This window comes from Mustela nivalis (assembly GCF_964662115.1).
Source record: "Mustela nivalis genome assembly, chromosome: 13".
In the NCBI taxonomy this organism is placed as follows: Eukaryota; Metazoa; Chordata; class Mammalia; order Carnivora; family Mustelidae; genus Mustela; species Mustela nivalis.
This window is the reverse complement of record NC_139032.1, coordinates 21,635,792-21,656,064: the sequence shown is the minus strand read 5'-3', so window position 1 is coordinate 21,656,064 and position 20,273 is coordinate 21,635,792. Positions and strand designations below refer to the sequence as shown.

At 43.0% G+C, this 20,273-nt stretch overlaps 1 protein-coding gene across 2 annotated transcripts in view; it reads left to right on the top strand.

Annotated features, from left to right (window-relative positions):
- The window catches only part of LOC309847012 (transducin-like enhancer protein 1), an 86,499-nt gene that overhangs the window by 32,454 nt on the left and 33,772 nt on the right, over window positions 1-20,273 (top strand). For both annotated transcript variants that reach the window (XM_082696716.1, XM_082696715.1), the window contains exons 7-8: window positions 11,623-11,827; window positions 12,553-12,569. In XM_082696716.1, the coding sequence (XP_082552842.1) occupies window positions 11,623-11,827; window positions 12,553-12,569 (222 nt within the window). The remainder of the gene's footprint in view (window positions 1-11,622; window positions 11,828-12,552; window positions 12,570-20,273) is intronic.

The window sequence follows — 20,273 nt, the reverse complement described above, 5'->3', positions numbered from 1 at the left end:
GTGAGAAGATGCCCTGCTGGTCTTTATAGTTCCCTCAGACACTTTGTAATGATAATTAGACATGCTGCTGTACGGATTAAGAGTGCCATAGTCCAATGACGGCCACAGACAATGGAACCAGTTAATCCATCAGGGTTTAAAATTACATCCCAACTGGAGATGGAGAAAAAACATAAGAGCCAAGGAGGATTAAAGAATGAGCCTCAGCTTGAAAACTCCCCTTTCATCAGTTTCTCAATTGCCGATCTGCAGTCGGGTTGCCTGTGGTAAGCTATTGGCAGTCAATTAGGTGAAATAAAGTGGGAGGGTGACCTTCATTTCCTTTTAATAGCTTTTTCCTCCCTGAAATGGGGAGCTTCAGTGGATTTTCAGCTTAAATTTTATTCAAGCTGCTTTATTACACTTGACAGCTTAGCTCTGCATAAACAATTCTCCCCTCCTCCTCTTCCCCCCAGACCCAGGCTCTGCCTTCCTACCCCCCCTCTTTAGATCACATTTTTGACTGTTACTTAGTGGGCTCTCTAATCACATTCAACAAAAAACACAATTACATCTGCATTTGTCGGCTGCCTTCTGTACCCTTTTCTTGTGTAATGAATTGCTTTATTTCAGAGATCAAATCAAATATTCACTGGTACTTTTGCATGTACCGTGTTTGATTAGCAAAGACTAATAACAAATTGTACTTGTAGCTCGAGCACAGAAATTTTTAACCCAAATGAATGAGGATGGAAAAGCCTGTTTTGATTAAAGAGAAACATATGCAAAGCAGTTCTCAAGTACCCAGTTACACTTTGTGGAACATGTTTGTTTTCTGATAGTCTCTAAATTTTTACATATCCTTTCTCCATGGTGAACCTTGTACCCGTAAATTCTCTGAGGCCCTGCTCAGCCCCACATGTTAGAAAGGGGGAAATTGTATTACCCAGATGTTTATAGGTAAGACTCCTTTTGAATTGAGTCAGAAAATGAAAATGGCAGGTCGTTTGAGAAGGGCAGATGAATCGCTAATTTTATGAATGGCTTTCATCCAGGAAACATGTTGTTGAGATTATAAAGGCAGATTAGCTCTGATAGCTAGCGACAATAACCCAAATCAGGGAATTGGGCCCGGAGCACAAGACTTAACGCCAATTGTGTGTCTTCAGCCTACTAGCCTGTGCGGTTTTCCTAATTGTAAATTTTTGGCTCAGTCTATTAATTTATGTCAGAAGGCTCTTTGCAAGTTTGCGGTGATCAATAATTATCCTGCACCGTAAGTTTCATGCTCTGGCATATGCTTGATTTTTGCTTGAAAGGAATTGTGCGCGTCCTGGAAAATTGAAGTAGCATAAAATTGGGTTGACAATTCAGTGGACCTTCGCACCCCTTCATTGAACATGCAGTGTGTCAACCTGTCTCCCCAGAGGGGAGGAGGCTCCGGGAGGCTGTCTGTTCCTACAAGCAGCAGCTGCGCACAGAGTAAATGCAGCCCCGGTCTGATAGCAGCTGTCAGTATTGCTCAGGGACCGGCTCAGGATGAAGAACAATGGGAGAGGCCACGCTCTTCGTCTGCATCGACTTTCAGGCTAAGAAAAGAAATAGTAATTTAACGGTTTAGACATCTATTACAAGTGTGAAAGATCATGAAAGAGTAGCCTTTAAAATGCAAATGAGCCGAAACATTCTCATTCCCTTTAAGGTACAATCAAGGGGCCTACTGCTTGCTTGCTTGCTTGCCAGGGCTAAAGACATTTCTCTTTAGCAGATCTGGAAAAAGGGAAATCTCAAGGACACCAGGGCTGCTGAGGTGGGCTCAGCTTCTGTCCTGGAACTGTGGAGTGCTCTTGGAGGAGGAAGAGAGAGTGTCCCTTTTTTTCTGTTCGTGCTGAGTGAATTAATGATGCCCATTTCTCACCAGCATGGAAAACTTAATTCTCCTACCTTACAGAAAATACTGAATTTTACACCTGTTCCACTCCACACACCACCTGGCTTCGACTTACATAGATTACTGGTATTTCAGAAAGATAAGCTTCTTAGATACTTGATATTTGGAGAAACTGTGGGAATAGTTACTTTTCATGTGATACTTTATTTTTAAACAGTTGTGATGGATAGCAAATTTGATAATTGGCAGAATGACTATAGCCCTACTTTTTGAATGTTGCTTTATATTAAGCTCTTTTGCTATTAAGTATGTTATGTTCTTGTAGCTATAGAAAGAGTATTTAATAATGTAGAGATCTTAATAGGCGAAGTTTTATGTGGTGTGACACAGCTCACATGTTCTTTAGAAAATAGGTTCGTGTGGGAAGGGAGCTTACTAGAGAATTTAATTTATTTTTTAATTAATAAATTTATTTCTTTCATCGGTACAGTCTCTGTGATGTAAGCAGACTTACCCAAAGATTTTTCTCTCCCCAATTTGGAATTCTATTAAAAACGCTCAAAACAAAATAGATTTTTAGATGGCAACACTTTGTGGAATGGTTCATGTCTTCCTGAAGGCAGGGAAAATGATTGAAGGATTCTTCGAGATCACTTTCCCTTGTATTATTTGAGGGAGCTTGGAACTAAGAACTTTCTTCTTCTCCTTGCTATGATACTAATTGATTTTAGTTGAGATTCGGATTCCAGATAATTAGCATTATATTTTAATGGATTTATATCACATGTGGTCTCTACAGATCATATGGATAGAGATGCATATGTATTTGTTCACACAGGCTTTTTTTTTTTTTTAATTGAGGCATAATTTATATGTTGTGAAATGCACCAGTCTTAAATATATAGGGTGATCACTTCGGCATGTGCACACACCCTGTAACCCACACTGCTTTCGGGGGTGCAGATTCTCTCCTTCACCCCAGGAAGTTCCTTTGTACTATTTTTCACCTGGTGTTTCTCTACCCCCAAAGAAAGATGGTTGCTTTTTTATTAGAAAGTAAAATATGACTGTCTGAGTGTAATTTTTAAAGAAACAACTGCATGATTGATGTCCACTTGCTTGCAAGTACTGGCTGGCCAGCACCACGGCGCTTTGTGCTCATCTTTCTCAGAGCATTTGTCTTGTTTTACCTTGTGCAAAGGTAGAACATGAGTCTGGGATCAGATGGACTTGAGTAGGACGCTTGGTGCTGCCACTTGGGAGCTTTGTGACCTCGTACTATCAATGAACCTCCTTTTAGTGTCCCCATCTGCAGATGGGTAATACCATCGACTCAGCGTGGCTTTTGTGGGGATAGCACCCTGGCTGGCAGCCTTTATCAAGCATGGTCCCGACTCCTTGAACTGTAGTTCCGTCTACCTTGTTTCTTTGAGTGCCTGCAGCAGATCTGTGGGTCCATTTGGCCAAGTCTCCGTGAGGGGTGGTGGCTTGGACCAGCGGGTCACTTCCCCTCTAGTCTTTCCTAGTGATTAGGTGGGTGTCAGTGTTTGAGATTAGCCCCATTCAGATGTTCTGCTCCTGCCACTCAGCTGTCATGCGTGAACAGCTTTTACTCAGGATGCAGCAGTGAAGAACCTTTGGCTATTGAACTTGATGAACAGACTTAAGGTTCAAAACAGAGGGTGTAAAGTTAACTTTTGGGAGCAGGTGGAGAGAAAATTGAGAGGCAGAAGTGAGGATAAGACATCGTTGGCTTCCTTACTTAGGAGAAAGGAGAATAAGGCCTTTGCTGGTCCTGAGGGGTTGTTGCATAGATCATTGTGATGGAATTGGAAGGAGAGAGAGAAGAGTTGGCCGCATGAGCCATGGGGATTGCCCTTCCCATATCACAGACTGCCTGATTTTTGACAGCTGCCCCAGTTCTGACTGCTGAACGTAAGAAAACTCGAGCAGTTTCTCAGTCACCTGTGAACATCAGCAACTCAAAACATTCGGGTTAGTGTTGGCCACCTTGTTTTTCGCTTCTCATTTAGTTGGACCTAGTCTGACTTAATTTTCGACGAATGGAAGAACTTCTGTCAAGGCCTTTGGGGATCCAGTTATTGGTCAGATGTCTGTATCCCTGCTTCATAGGTGAACGTAAAATTCTCTATACTTGGAAACAATTTAGTGTGAACTGAAAGAAGTCTAGGGGCTTTTGTAATGTCTGTCTGTGTTTATGTAGGGCATGTCTATGAATACAAACTCCTGATGTGTCTGTAGAAGGAGGCTTCCTGTCCTTAAGAGATTGAGTTGTAGACCTAAAGGCTCCCCATTGTTGCATGAGATGATTGGTTTAAGGATTAGCAAAATGTTGGATTATTTTTCTCCTCGGGCTGTAGCTGTCAGCTATCTATAGGATTGTAGTGTGTGAAGTTTAAGAGGATGAGGTTAGCCTCTTATTCTTATGAGTATGCAGTTAATCCTTGGAAAGCCCATCAATAACCCAGCTGTAAGTTTCTTTATAAAACAAATTCGCCCTCAGAGAATAATGCCCTAGCCTGCTACCAAGAGCAGAAAATGACAGGGCTACAACTTGCATCGATATTCTGGCTCTCCTAACTTATATTTAGTGATCAGTCCAACCCTTCGATTAATTTTCCATGGAGAAGGAGCAATATTGCAAGTCTGGTAGGTAGCCTACTTCTCCTTGGGTTCAAGTTAAATTTTTTACTGGGAGTACAGGTAGGTATCGCTGACAAATGCAGAGCTTGATTTCAATGTCTTGGTCCTTTCGAATAGTCAGTGTGCTTTTTAGTTGCTAGAAAATTTGAGGCATTATTCACTTTTTAATTTCCTCTCATACATTCATATGATTTGTACTTGATACCTTGGGAGGAGGCATTTTCCTGTTTTCTCTCTTTTCAGAGTAGAAAGTAGAGCACCGCATTTTAAGAGTTAGACCTATGCATTTTTTTTTACATTGATGTGTAATTATATACCATGAAATTTGCCTTTTCAAAGCGTACAAATCAGTGGGTTTTGATATATTCACAAACTTGTGGAACCATCACCACGAATTCTAGAACATTTTTATCATTCCAAAAAGAAGCCCCATATCCATTGGCAGTTACCCCCTTGCCCCCCACGGCCCCCAGTCCCTACAACTGCTGATCTTTCTATTTCTGTCGATTTGCCTATTCCACACATTTTGCGTAAAAGGAATCTGCTAACACGGGGCCTTTTGTGGCTGGGTTCTTTTACTTCCTATAGAGTTTTCAAGGCTTATTCATATAGTGTGTACTTTAGTCCTTACTAATGAGTAATACTGCATTGTATCAATACGCCACCTTTATTAATCCAGTCACCAGCGGGTGGACATTGAGGTTGTCTCCAGACCTTTTGGCTGTTTCTGAATAACGCTGCAGTAAACACTGCGTGCATGTTGTGTGGACCCGTTTTCTTTTCTCCCGACTGAACCTACACATGTCATGGCTGGGTCACGTGATAACTCTGTTTAACATTTTGAGCAGCTGCCAGACTGTTTTCCAAAAGTAATGAATGAGAATTCCATTTTTTAAGCATCTTCTCCAGCACTCGTACCTGTCCACCTTTTTTGAGTCTAGCCTTTCCAGTGAGTGTGACGTGGTATCTTTTGTCTGTGGTTTAGATTTGCAGATGTCCCTGCTGGGTAATGATGCTGAGCATCTTTTCATCAAAACCTTCCATGGCTTTAGAAGTGGGTCTGTCTAAATAAACCTGGCTTTTTAAAACTTCATCAAGTTCAGGCCTTTCAGGCTCTGATCATTGTCGTCGCTGTCACCGTGATCTGGGGCAAGCAGGACAAGCAAGGACGTCAGTGATAATGCGGGAAGAGTTGGCCTTTGTGGATTCTCTGCAATGCAGAAAGAGTGAAGATGAGTTCAGGTCTTTTTCAGAGTTTTAGGCCTTCCTCCAGGTGCCTACCTCTATACAGGCCATCAGTTTTGCCTGTCTGTCCTTTTCTGTGTTCCTGCATGGAGATGGGAACTTTAAGGGGATTTTTTTTTTTTCTTTTTTCTTTTTTAAAAAACTATGTTCGAGTGGCTTGAGAATTCTTGGCCCCTGTAAGTAGTTTCTGCCTGTTTATCACCCTTGCCCCTCTTCTCGAGAGAGGCCATTCACATAATGGGAGGTTTTCAGATAACTCGTACAGTAGTGTCCTTGATGGTTCTGCTCCCACACAGCTCTTCCCCACTTTCCCAGCTTGTTTACTGGAGCATGCCAATTTTCTCCTTCTGCACTCTTCCCAGATAAGAGCGGAGTGTTTTAAAGAACAGGGAAATAGCAGAAATCGAGGAAGAGGGATTTGGAGAGAACTGTCAACAAATTCTACTTTTCACATTTTTCCCCCTATTTTAAGTGTTTAAATACCAAATGCTATAAATGCCACTTGCTGGCACACTCTTAACACGAGAGATGCTATTTTGGGGGCATGGTTTCAGTTCTGGTTGGGTTCAGTCTGTGATCTGTGTGACATGGTTTTCCCTAAGGTTACAGAGTGGAGGAGACTTCCAAAAATTCAAGTTGATTCTGTGGTTGGTGATAAAGAGCTTGGCATCTCTGTTAAGGTGGGCGTTGGTCCCCCTTTTCCTTCTGAGTGTCCTTTCCTGTTGTGTAGGCATCTCGGTGGCGATGAAGCACGTGTGACAGCTGTTTTAGAAATACAACTGTGGACGCCACGGCATCATTACGTTAAAGCTCTGAATGTAAACAGCAAAGTCAATTTCATTATAGTAACATAATTGACCCAGGCTGCACTAGGTAAAACGCGAATTAAAATTCTGAATGTGTGGCTGTTGTTTGACATGGATGAGGTGACTTTATTCGTTGTGGATTTTCATTATCATTAACTCAGGGTTTGGTGTTTGTTTCCCTTGTCTCACTCCCAGCCTGTCCACATTGTTTGGGTAAGAGCAAGTGCAAGTCTCTCCTTCTGTCAACAGCAAAACCTTTCTGCGACCCCCTTTGAGGCGCAAAACACCAGTATGTGGACATTTCCAGTGTAGCTTTTCTAAAATCATCTGATGAAATGTGAACTTGTTGTTGTTGTTGTTTGTTTTATTTTAAAATTGTCAGTGGAGTCTACTCTGGGAAGCAGATGATTATTTTTTGCATTGTGACAAGGTACATGATGGCGGTGAAGGGGCAGTGAACAATTGAGTGTTGAAAAGCATTTTTGTTTTTTAAGCAATAATTTGTCAGGTTGCTTGCTGTATAAAAACATGAATTCTGGAAAAAAAAAAAACTGTGACTTCTGATGTCATGGGACAGAATTGCAGCTTAGATCTAGGCTAAAAGCGTTCAGCCTCAACACTGTTGACATTTGGGGCTAGTTAGTTCTCTGTGATGGGGGACTGAATTATGCAGCATAGGATGTTTAACAGCAGTCTTCCCTCCCAGGTGTGACAGCTGTAAATGTCTCTAGACATTGCCAGATGTCCCCAGGGTGAAGAAGTGGGGGTGTCAGAATTGTTGTTTGAGAGCCACTGGTCATCTGAGAAACCACCTGCATCGCTAAAAACCACCATTACTCATCAAAATTGCCTTTTCTGATAGCTCTACAAACTGTTTGGCGTGTGAGTCCTGTACTATATAAATCTGCAAGCATTCATTAAAAAAAAAAGATTACTTAATCATGGAAGGTGATGAGGAGGTAGAAGGTTGGATTTTCCCACCCTTGCTGTCCTGTTGAGAAACATCTCGGTTTCCCCATTGATCTGTGCAGGTTTGGGTCTGTGGAGGAATGATGCGTGTAGATTTCTCAGTTGGTAGAGCCATTGGGTTTTTTTGAGGTTCTGCTGTCTGTATAGAGATGTCAGTATCTCTTTTGTTCTAAAATACATTTTTAAAGTAGCACTCATTCATGTTTTTTTCTTTTCCCCCCTTTTGGGGAAGGGCCCAGGCACCCAGGTGTCTCAGGTGAGCCTTGTTGAGAGATGTCCTTCTGAACACTCATGGGCCAGGTGGGCTGCCCAGTTGCAGTCACTTACTTTCTATTTGTTAAACATCTTCTTCTGAGAGTAGCCAAGGCTTTCCCTGTTTTGGCTTGATTCTTCTTTACATGCTTCCTTGGACAAAAGCTGGAGCTAAAGAGATCCTCCTTTTCCCGATGGAGTGACACGGGGTATTGGGAAGTGGGGACTAGAGAGATGGGACTCACGAGGCATTAATCCTTTTTTTTTTTTTTTTCCCTAAAGATTTTATTTATTTGACAGAGATCACAAGTAGGGAGAGAGGCATGCGGCTGGGGGTAGGGGCGGCAGGCTTCCTGCTGAGCAGAGAGCCCAATCTGGGCCTTGATCCTAGGACCCTGAGACCATGACCTGAGCCGAAGGCAGAGGCTTAACCCCCTGAGCCACCCAGGTGCCCCAAGGCATAAATCTAAGAACAGATTTTCATCTTAACTGCCGTTAAGGCTGCATGGTGAAGATGGATTTATCTCTGGGGAGGGTAGATTGTCTCAGCACATGTGGCATTCTACACCCTCAGGAGCTTCCCCTTAACCTGAGAAGGGAAAGACCTATGAGGTCTTCGTTGGAGAAGGAGATGGCACTCTCCCTTCCCTGTGCTTGGGAACACTCAGTCTTACTCCCTGTGAACTTGACTGGGCTGCTGGGTTCACAGCAGAAAGGCTGTTCTAGGGAAGAAAATGTTTGCAGTCCTCATTCTGGTTATGGCTCCCTGTGGCAGGCCACCCTCTCCTCTGTGAAACGGGATCCACGATGCCCACCCTTCCTGCCTTGGGAGTGTTCTGAGCTGAGGCCAGGCCATGGACGGAGAATATCTCGGCGCGCTGCATGTCAGGATAAGAAGTAGAATGTGAGGCTGCATTATCCAAGTTCTTGGGTCTGTAGCATCTTCAGTAGTTGCGATCCATCCTCTCACCGCTTAGTACTCTTTCCAGTTGGGTAGGATTTTGCTTTAAAAAAAAAATAGCAGCAGCAGCAGCTTGGGGTGCCTGGGTGGCTCATTTGGGTGAACGTTTAACTCTTGATTTGGGCCCAGGTCATGACCTCGGGATTGTGAGATCAAATCCTGAGGAGGGCTCCCCATTGGGTATGGAACCTGCTTAAGATTCTCTCTCCCTCTCTGTTTGCCCTCCACCCCATTCTCTCTCTCTCTCTCTCAAAAATAAATAAGCAAATAAAATATAACAGTAAAAAGAAGCAGCAGCAGCTTTCAAAATGGCCAAGCAAGGGATGGAAAAACTCAGTTGCCTCTAATAGTGGACAGTGAACTTGCTCCATGGGTCCTGGAAAACCAGAGCTGGGTAGAGGTGGGAGTTCCCGGGGCCACTTCAGGCTGTTGGACATCCCTGTTGAGAGTTCTTAGCCTAACTGTGGGGCTTAATCACATGGGTCCAGTTTGCAGCTGTGGCAAAGCCCCTTTATTATATAAGCTAGTTTTTCTTTTCGATAATGTATCATAGAACGCTCTCTAGTTCATCTTTCTACAAACCAGCTTGGGTTTGGGAGGAAAGCTCTCCTCCCTTCACATGTATCCAGACATTTGCCTGAATATGCCTTTGCTGGGACATAAAATCACACCTCTGGAAGTCTTTTGGTGACTCTCTTGGATTTTCGGTAGAGCGGGGTGTGCAGGGAGGGGTGAAAGGGTGGTGTCCCCTACCCAGTAGTTAAATCCCTTCCCCTCTGCTTGGCTTCTCTCATCTTGTAATCCGTGCCATGCTTAATTACCCCGTGGCACTGCTTGTGTATGCATCATTGCGTACCCACCCCCCCCCCCCCCCAGAAGCCGGACGTAGCGCTTATTTTCTAAGTAATGATAGCAATTGCTGGTAGGGCAGACCTGTTCCTCATCCTTCTCCGAGCACATTTCTTATGGCAGGTGTCTACTTCCTAATTAAGTGCTAATGAGCATGCCTAGTGGACCATGCTGCTGCTGCCGGCTTCTCCAGTTTTATGTCTGGCTATTGCCAAGCTCTTAAAAGGTGACAGAGCAAGAATTAGTGTCTTTGGGATGACAGGAAGGTGATTTTGTGCATAAAGAAATTATTACAATCTCAAATGGTGAATGAGGGCTTTATAAATACTTCTTTCTTACCTCTTTCTCACCCTTTCCACTTTTCTTCTGATGAGCACTGTGCTCCCCTTTGGAAAGAAGGAGAATTTCAAGAGAAGGTTGGGTCCTAAAGATGTTTTAGAAGATGCTAGGAGTGGTTAAAAATTTACTGTCAACTGATGGTAGACACCAGTTTCTGGCTTTAAGGTGCTGTTTTCTCTCACTCTCGAGGGCAGGAAGCATGTTTAGGATTCAATTAAAGATCAGCGGTCTGGGTAGAAATTACTGAAGATCTGGCGTGAAGATTTAATATATTCAGTACACGCGAGGGGGTAATAAATAAACCGAGTAATTGAGTCCCAGGGAAGTGAGCACAAATCAGAATCTTAAGAATTTTCTAACATTACACCTTAGAAATTGAGCTTTAATCGTTTTTACTATCTCATCAAAAACGAATTTTATGTTGGACAGCTGAAATGTGGCCAGATTTATGGCGCAGGGCCATATCTTAGATACTTTTTCATTTACTTACAACAGTCTCTTCAATATAATGTATGAGAGCAATGGTACTTTTTAGTGTGAACAGATTTCTGACTTCTGAACTGGGTTAAGGGATAGAGGCAAAGGCATTTGGGAGTGGGGAGAGTCCCATTCTGTGGCCTCTCTGGGTCTCAGTGTTTCCCTCCGTGTCATTGAAGGGGTGAGTTTGGGGTGTGAGGCTCTGGAGAAAGGAAGCAATAAACACAACCTCAGGCTGTGGTTTCTCCCAGCTGTGGTTTCTTCTAGCTGTCACAGCATGGCCCCCAGGCCTTCCCTCTGTGTGTGGTGGTGTGGTGGCACGTGACCCAAGTGCAGCCATGAGGGTCATTCCTATACGACCCCACCCCTCTCTGCTTGGTGGGAGTTTCCTTAAGGCCCTGCACCTTGATTCCCTTTGTGAAATGGGAATGTCCGTGCTTCCTCCTAGCTCTGAGGGGCTCAATGAAATAAGGACACAGGGGTACTTGTGATGGGGGGGGCATGCCTAAGAGAAGCTAGATCTTCCCTTAATTTAAGGTAGTATTTTGTTTACGCTTCATCGTAAGTCGTGGTAAGTTAGCACGAGAATGTTTGGGAAACAAAGTCACCTCATAACTTGTGAGTAGTGGAGAGTAGCGTCAGTGCTTTCTAGAGTGCACATCTGTGCCCCACCACGCTTCAACCTTCTGAAAATCAAGAGAAGTCTTGCATTTGGTGACAAACTGGATTGCATCCCTGGTGCTTAGAGGTGGATGTGCCGCGTAGCCTGGCTTGCTGCTGATCCACAGCCACGCTCTGTGGGCAGGAACCGTGCCAGGAGGAGGCAGCATAGATAGATCCCCATGGCATTTTGGGAAGATGAGGAAAGATAACTGTATAGATGGCCGCCTTTGATGAACTGAAAATGCTAATCACATGTTTCCCCCTTCCCTCCCTTTGTCTTTCTGTTCCCTTCCTGTGTTTGTTGTACCTCCTGTTGTGTTTCCTCCATTGTGGGTCCTTCTCCGCCTGGATGTTGCTGCCACCTCCATTCTCCCCCTCTGCTCCTTCCTCTCTCACCTCCTCCCCTTCCTCTTCTACTCCCTCCTCCTCCCCTCGCTCCTCCCTCCCTCCTCTCTCACCCCTCCCCCTTCCCTGTCCTCTCCTCTCTTCCTCCTTCCCCCTTTTTCCTCTCTCACCACCACCAACAGCAGCAGCAGTTGCAAGCTCAGCATCTTTCTCACGGCCACGGACCCCCAGTGCCCCTCACGCCTCACCCTTCGGGACTTCAGCCTCCTGGAATCCCGCCCCTCGGGGGCAGTGCTGGCCTCCTGGCGCTGTCCAGTGCTCTGAGTGGGCAGTCTCACTTGGCAATAAAAGATGACAAGAAGCACCACGATGCAGAGCACCACAGAGGTGAGAGGCCGGGCAAGCCAGATTAGGACTTGGTCCTGATACTCATACAGTGCTGCAAAGTTGTGTGCACCGCTAAGGAAAGCCCCACCCCATACAGAGCTAAGAGGAACTGTCTGTCGCAAAGCTTGGCCACTGAAACACAGTCCTCCCTGGAAGTTTCCAGGGTTTGACGTGGGCATCTGTAGATTTCTCGATCTCTTTAGATTACAGGCATCTTGACATCTTGGCAACTGCCTGGTTAATGCCAGTGGCCTGTACCATATTATGGAAAACTGTTAACTGCTTAATTGGGTAATTTTCAAAGAAAGTAATGTTGTTAAATGGGGCGAAATAAGAAGTTAAATTTGAAAGTGAATGTGTTCAAATGAAAGGTTTGATAATTGCATCTGTTACTACTTAGTTTCATAGGCTTTAATTCTAGTATGCATTAAATATTGGGCAAAATTGCACTTGACTAATTTTTTGAAGAAAAGTAATTTATTCTGTCAAGAAATAAAAAAAATAGGCTTTGTGTATGGTTAAACTGTAAATCTTATGTTTACAAAATACTGTAATTTTCAGGAAATCACTGTATTAGGAATGTGCAATGACTTATATAAATAAAAGCCATTTTTAAAACTGTTTGGGGCTTGTGTTCTAATTATTCCCCCCTTTTTTTTATTTCTGTTCTTGCCTCTGTGTCTGAACGGGCATGTCTGTGCGTTTCTTGGTAACCTCGGGAGCAGACAGAGAACCGGGCACAGTAAGTACTCGAACGCCTGCTGTCCATAAACACGTCGCCCTTGCAGCAACGCATCCCAAACTGCCTTTCTTTAAACACGGCCACAGACACACATATGCTCCCTCTCTCAGTGACCTGGTTTCTTTCTTTCCTTTTCTTCCTTTTTTTATAAATAAGACTTTCCACCCCTCCTCCCCTGACCTTTGTCTTTTCTTTTTTCTTCTTTCTTTCTTTTCTTTTCTTTTCTTTTTTTTTTTTTAAATAAAACTTTACTGAGATGAGAGGGACATGATTTGGAGGCAAAGCTGTCTGCTAGGATTACTCACTTGGAAATACACTTTGATCTGTATGTGCCCCATACCCACTTTAAAAACATGTTTATCATTGCATTCCGACTTCATCCTGCCTGTAATTTTAAGAGTATTCGTATTCGTTTTTGTCTTAAATCAGTCTTAAAGGCAAGAGGTCACAATCCATATGTGAAATTGGTTAGTAATGTGTTATTTCTACCTAAACCATTCATTATCCTCTGCAAATGCATCTTAGTTGCTAGGTTTCCATATCTAGGTTTTCTTTCGTAATTGTCCTTGGAGGGTGAACTTGAACTCAAATTTGTTTTTGACCAAAGCACTGAGCGTCTGAGTAAGCTCTTGAAACGAGGAAACTCAGTGGATGGAGGCTCTGGGCTTATAAAGGTTCATTTTTTTTACCAGCCTAAATCTTACCCATTTTACATACTGCACGTTTAATCTGTACGTGTATCTGCCAGTAAGCTGTGGGGAGATCGAATCTAAAATGCATCTCTCAAATGTTGTGGAGTAAATGGAGTGAGAAATTGGCCCCTTTTCAGCGAGGATAACCTACAGTTTCTGCCTCCTTTCCTCCTCTTCCTTTCCTTCTGAACCTGGCAGTATTTTTTTTGCCAGGTTAAATCTAAATATAGTAGCAGAATTGGGATGCTGAACTTTTAAATCATTCTGATCCTTTTTCCAGGAGCTTTGGTGGTGGGTTGTGGGGGAGATAGGTAATTCTTTAGTGTGCAGAGAGTTCTTTCTCCCTCTTCTGTGTGGAATAGTGGCTACTTTAAATATTCTCTTTGAGACTGATCTTGGTGCTTATATTTTTGTTTTGTGGGGTTTTTTGTTTTGTGTTTTATTAAGAGGGAGAGAGATGGGGGGTAGGGGCAGAGGGAGAGCAGGTTCCATGCCCAGTTGGGCTCGATCTCATGACCCTGAGATCATGACCTGAGCCCAAATGAAGAGTTGGTTATATACTTCATTTATAAGGTTGCATTGGGGACAATGGATAAGGGTGGAAAGATGGGGTGGTAGCTAGTTTTAAAATTCTTTTAAAAAAAAATTTTTTTTTAAGATTTTATTTATTTATTTATTTGAGAGAGAGAGATCATGAGAGGGGAGAGGTGAGAGGGAGAAGCAGACTCCCTGCCAAGCAGGGAGCTTGATGTGGGACTTGATCCCGGGACTCCAGGATCGTGACCTGAGCCGAAAGCAGTTGCTTAACCAACTGAGCCACCCAGGCACCCCGCTAGTTTTAAAATTCTCATAAAGTTTTCTCTGGAAGATGTTTGGGAGGGAAAGGGGAGAAAAAAAACTCCAGCTAGGGAATAATATCCCCTACTCCCAAAGTACAAACCTAAGTAAACGGACTTTGATGGAGCTGACCTTTTCGTTTGTTGCTGTCTCTGGCACTGAAGATTGTCCTCTTTTGTGCCACGTTCACTCCGTGGAGTGTCAGATTAAGAACCCTAACCCTGGACCGAAGAACAGAGATGGCAGAAGATGTTGAGAAAGCTCCCGTCCCGTAGTCTGCTGCAGGTTTTAATTTATCGAACCAATTCTAGGTTCGGACCTATATTTCTCAATTAACTTTCTGTTCTCGGTACGGTTTCATCTTAAATCCCTATGTGTTGGTTGAGTGCTTGCGAGACGTACAACAACACAGGAAGTGTAGCGGTTGCTAGGGCTACGTAGGCCCCACGTATTACAAGCCCTTTCTCAAAGCATGGAGGAGAGGTGACGAAAATACGTGTAGATTTCAGATCGTAGGAAGCTTCAGCAGGAGTTTTAGATGGTGGTGGAAGGGGGACTATAGTGTGTATTTCTCCGAGCTGCCGTGGCCAGAGCCGTGAGTTGAGGTGTGCCTGCTGAACCCAGAAGGGCCGTGTTCCAGAGTTCCATGTGCGTCTGCGTGTATTAAATAACCTGTTTGTATTTTTGGCTCACAGATGTAAGCAAGAACTTAATTCACTTGGGAAGTGGGGGTGGGGTGGAGACCGGGTGAGGACTTATACACTCCGAAGTGCAAAACAATCCTTGGATTTCGATTGTTCTTTTAGGCCCTCGAGTTGAGTTCACGGCCAGTGGACTTTCAAGTCAAAATACGGCAGATATGTGGCATAAGCCAGTCGGTACAATACCATAACACAAATGGTTACTTAAGGTGCTATTTGCATGTCTCTTTTACATCAAATTTTTCACACGTCTTAATGATAATTTGAATGGGTATTTTCGGAATAAGTATATATACTGTGTTTTTGCCTAATTATTATAGACCTCTCCACGTGATGATGATATAAAATGGGAAAACTGCACTAATTGATAACCTAAGCATTTAATTCAGTCTGTAGAGGGGAATGAAACTATTCACTGTCCACATAAGTGGGGTTTTGCTGCGGTTACATAAAATGAAGTAGCTCTTTAAACTTGTGTAAAATTGAATATGAGAAGCAGTGGGTAATGAGATGATGTGTACTGCTAGTGACTAAAATATTGTGGTACTTCTCTTTTTAATAAAGTGGTTCGAATTATGAAGTCAGATTTTACGGGACAGAAAAAGTCAGCTGATGACTCTGTCTTGCTGCTGGTTTTAGAGGGCTCCGTTTTTGTTTTTGCTTTTTTTTTTAAAACCAGTGAGGGGTTAAGGCCAGTTTGCTACAGGGCAGTGGTTTTCAAACCTTATGGTCTCAGGATCTTTACCTCTTAAATTAAAATTATTGATGACACTAGAGAATTTTTCTCTGTGTGGATTATATCCTTGAAATTTTTCTGGATTAAGAATTTTTTTTTTTTTTTAAAGATTTTATTTATTTATTTATTTGTCAGGGATAAAGGAGAGAGAGCGAGCGAGCATAGGCAGACAGAGAGGCAGGCAGAGGCAGAGGGAGAAGCAGGCTCCCTGCCAAGCAAGGAGCCCGATGTGGGACTCGATCCCAGGACACTGGGATCATGACCTGAGCCGAAGGCAGCTGCCTAACCAACTGAGCCACCCAGGCGTCCCAAGAATTTTTTTTTTAAATAAGCTATTTTCCAAAACAAAAAGTTAGAGTGAGAGGAGTGGCTTTGTTCTGCTTGTTTGCAGGTATCTTTGGTGCGTGACTGAAGAGAGGATAGATATATTCTCATTAGCTTCTGCGCCCTCTCTGTTGAAATACATGGTTTTGGTTGAGGTATAGGAAGAAGATCTGGCCCCAGGGAGATTTGTAACTGTTTCTGGGAACCTTAAGTGTCCTTGGACTGAATGGAGAACCTCTGTCATATGTAAGACCAAGGAGTTCTGAAACATTCCACACTAGTATATGATCTGATTTTTTCCTGCCGTTCTTTCTGTATTGAACAAACATGATAATTACATGTATCAAGTACAGCAGTCAGGGACTTCTCTAGACCCAGAGGGAACGTGAGTATGTATGGATTTTCATCTGCGAGTCTAAACCAGATTTGTAGATAGTTGGTGTTTGTTTATTTTTAGTGACAGAATTGTTACGTTTGCTAGTTTAAGGTTATTTGTTAGGAAAACAAACGTGCCTTACTGTAGTCTGTTTTAATGTAAAACCCAAGAAAAAAATGAAGGTACTAAGAACAGTGAAAATATGGACACTGTTTTTTAACTTTCTTCTTTTTTTCTTTATTTATTCATTTGAGAGAGAGAGAGAGAGCACAAGTACGCAGAGAGGCAGACAGAGGGAGAGAGAGAAGCAGGCTCTCTGCCAAGCAAGGAGCCTGATGTGGGACTGGATCCCAGGACCCTGGGATCATGACCTGAGCCAAAGGCAGCCGCTCAACCAACTGAGCCACCCAGGCATCCAACTTTCTTCTTTTTGAAAGGGATGAATGATAAAGGGAAAAACTTTTAAGAGGTTTTATTTTGCTCTTTGGCTGTTGATTTTAAATTAAGATCTGACTATGGTTTTTATTTACTTGCAAAACTTGTTTCTTTCTTTCTTTTTTTTTTTTAACATAAGGCTGCCTGTCAGAGTGCTACAGTTGAGCAAAGAAACATGACATGACCTAACAAAAATGACTTTATTTCTTATGTAGTAATAAAAACTTCAGATGTTTCGTTTAATGTGAAGATGAGTTGTGTTCAGTGTTTTGGCTGAAGGAAATCTTCCAGTAAGTCTGCTTGAAAGACCTAGAATCCGAGAATTATCAAAGCATTGTATAGCCATATAATGAAAAACATGACAGAATTTGTGTTTTGCTACTCATTCGTTTAAGAAATGATTTAATGAGCACATACTATATGCCAAGCACTGTGTAAGGCACTGCACGTAGAGTGGACCCTTGCACCACATGGGTTTGAACTGAGTGGGTCCATTTATGTGGATTTTTGTTGACAAACCCAGGATGGCACCATAAGTGTGTTTTCTCTTCCTTACAATTTTTATATAAGGTTGTCTTCTCTAGCTTACCTTTAAGAATATAGTATAGAATACGTATACGAAATATGTATTAACCAACGGTTATATCAGTAAGGCTTCCCAGTCAACAGCAGGCTATTAGTACTTAAGTTTTGGGGGAATCAAAAGCCAGGCATGGATTTTTGACTGAGTCAGGGTGGGGGGTGCACCCAGTTGTTCAAAGGTCAGTTGTATGTGCTACCATTTTGCAGTGATATCTTTTAATGTCACAGCCACATACTTGTTAAATGAAAAACAGTGGAATGCCTAACACGTGTGACCACTATTTGGACTGTTTGGAAGAGGGAGGAGATGATGGGGATATATGTCTGGGAGGGACTCCAGAGCACAGGGTATGTGGACTTGGCGGGGTACACGGTGGGTTTCAGGAGGTCCTTGAGTCCCCCTAATACTGTCTACAGAGCGTTCTGGATTGGAGCTCTTTACTCTAATGGTGGAGAGAGATGATAACCTTCATCACATTCTCAAAAGGGGTCCCTGGCCCTGAAAACTATAAGCACTGTTAATGTATTTAGAGGTCATAATGGTGCAACACCATCATCTTACCAATAAGCTACCAAGCTCAAGGTGGCTAGGTACTTCTAATCATACAGCTAATTAATGGAGGTAGAGACTTAGATTATGCCTTTCTGAGGGACTTGGTTATCACTCCCATAACTGACTTTGTAGAATAGAACGTATTTTAAAATAGTGATGACAGCCATCACTTTATTTAATATAACGTGGTGTCTTTATTTTGTGTTTCTTCTGCAGCTGTTTTGCTTAACTAGTTAATTAGTAGGACTAGATCCTACTGAGGACCACCCATGATTTTTTTCTCAAATCACACTCAGCACTTTAGAGTGCAAGGAGAACGTAAGACGTAAATTTTTTTGGAGAATACCTTAATGTTGGCCTTTTTCTGAAATTTTACTTTTTTGAATATCACATTAGCTCCCAGTAACCCTTGGGCATGGGGTGATAAGGAGAATACGGGTTTTGAATAGAGACAGATCTCAGTGGTCTTCTGGCATGGGCCAGGTGTTTCCATCCTTTTGAACTTCCCCCTAACCTCATCTATAAATTGGTGATGGAGGCTGCCTCCCGGGGTGAGGGGTATTAGGGACCCTGAACAGGACCATGAACAGGGACCATGAATAGGGACCATGAATAGCAAGCCTTTAGGAATGGCTCCCCATTGTTTCTACCTGCAGAGTAGCAAGACAGCCATACATGCATTACTGGTCACACTCTGTGTAGTTATTGGTGCTTTCTTCTCCTGTTTTCAAATGTGTGAGGAAGTTGTGGAGATTTGGGTAGTGTTTCTCAGTATGGAGAGCAGGGGACTGTCCATAGCCCATCTTGAACTTGGTTGGGCTCATGATACTCAAGTTCATCAAAGGAGGAAATGTTTCTGCCTAATTGTTTATGAATTTATCTCCTGACTTATTTCAAGGCCTGAAAGTGAAGGATGAAACTGAGATGAGTCACCTAAAATTTCAATATTTAGGCACAGTGGAAAACACTTAAGTTTTTTTCAGCAGTTGTCTCAGCAGATTTCCTTTTTGGCAAAATTGAAAACTATGTGCTTAAAAAATAGATCCTCTGGGAAAACTGCTCACTGCATCATTGCCATGAGAAGGGTGAAACCTGGAAAAAAGGAAAGGGCAGTGATTTCTAGATGGTCGGGAGTGGTCTGTCCTATACCAGGTGAAGGCGTGTGTTTACTGTGGACACCATAACTCACCGGGAGGGTATCAGGGCCTGTGTGTAACTAGAGAAATGTTCAGGTTTTAACTCACTGTGCTTTCAATGAAGATGGGGCATCAGGCATCTTAACTAAAAAACCAGAAAGCAGATAGAAGTATATATTACCTCCCTCCGAAACTCTTTTCAGATTTCAGTTCATGCTCTGTGAGTAGAAAACATAACGCCCACCATTTAGAGCAGGCTTTAAAAATGTTCTTTTCCTTTTAGCCCCATGATCATTTTTATCATTTCCTCTGAAACATAGTAAGCAAAAAACTCGGGGTCTCCATCTTTTAGGTGAGGAGAGGCAGAGGTGAGTGCCATCAGATATCCAGGTTAACTCACAGGCAAGTCCTGACCCAGGGCTTTCTGGTTTCTTGTACTAGAAAGTTGGTCCTCAGGGACTAGAGAATAAAGAGGGACAGTGACAGCTAGCTAAGCTGCTCTACGAAAACTGCTTTTAAAGCAGCTTGAAATACAGATTTGATTTTTGCTGTCACCACAGTCCTAGTGGGGGAAATTAGTTGTCATGAGAGCATTTAAAAGTTCTTTGGAAATAATTATATTTATCGTGAGCTCTCAATGTGTGTGTGTTGGGGGGGTGTTTTATTTCTCTTTATCTGGTATGCAAGGGCTAACTGGGGGCTTTGTGTGTGATGTCAGGGATATTTATCTCCTTCTCTAGTGGGTCCCCCAGCTCACCTGTTTACTGGGTCTGTGTGCCTTCTACGTGGCTACCTTCCTTCCTGGGAGTTCTGACTGAACCACTCAATCTGCATCTGAGAGTGTCTCAGCGTTCCCAGATCAAGGTGCGAGAACACATGGGTTCTTTCTCATATTTTGCATTCAAACTGTACGAAAAACTGACGTGTGCCTTTCAGACCCACCTCACAGCCAGGGCTCCTGAGATCCGATGCGATGCAGTTGCCAAGGAGACACATTTCCACACCTTCACCTTCTTACCCTCTTCCCCATTGACAAGTGGGGATCCCGTTAGTTTTAGGGGTTAAAAACACATTTGTTGAAATGTCAGACAGAATCCAAATGACCCGTTGGACTGCAGCAAAAAGTACAGCGCGGGGTGATGGCTTAATTGGTACCAGGTGTAGATCGGGAAGGCGCACAGATGTGACGGGGTGCGTCACTACCTAATTGTTTTAATGTTCACCGAGAAGTTAATTGTTAGTGTAGAGTGTGCTAGCAAATTAGGTTCCCACTGCCTTAGTGTAACTGAGGATAAATGAGGTGTCATGAGTTTCCAGTCTGTACCTCTGACA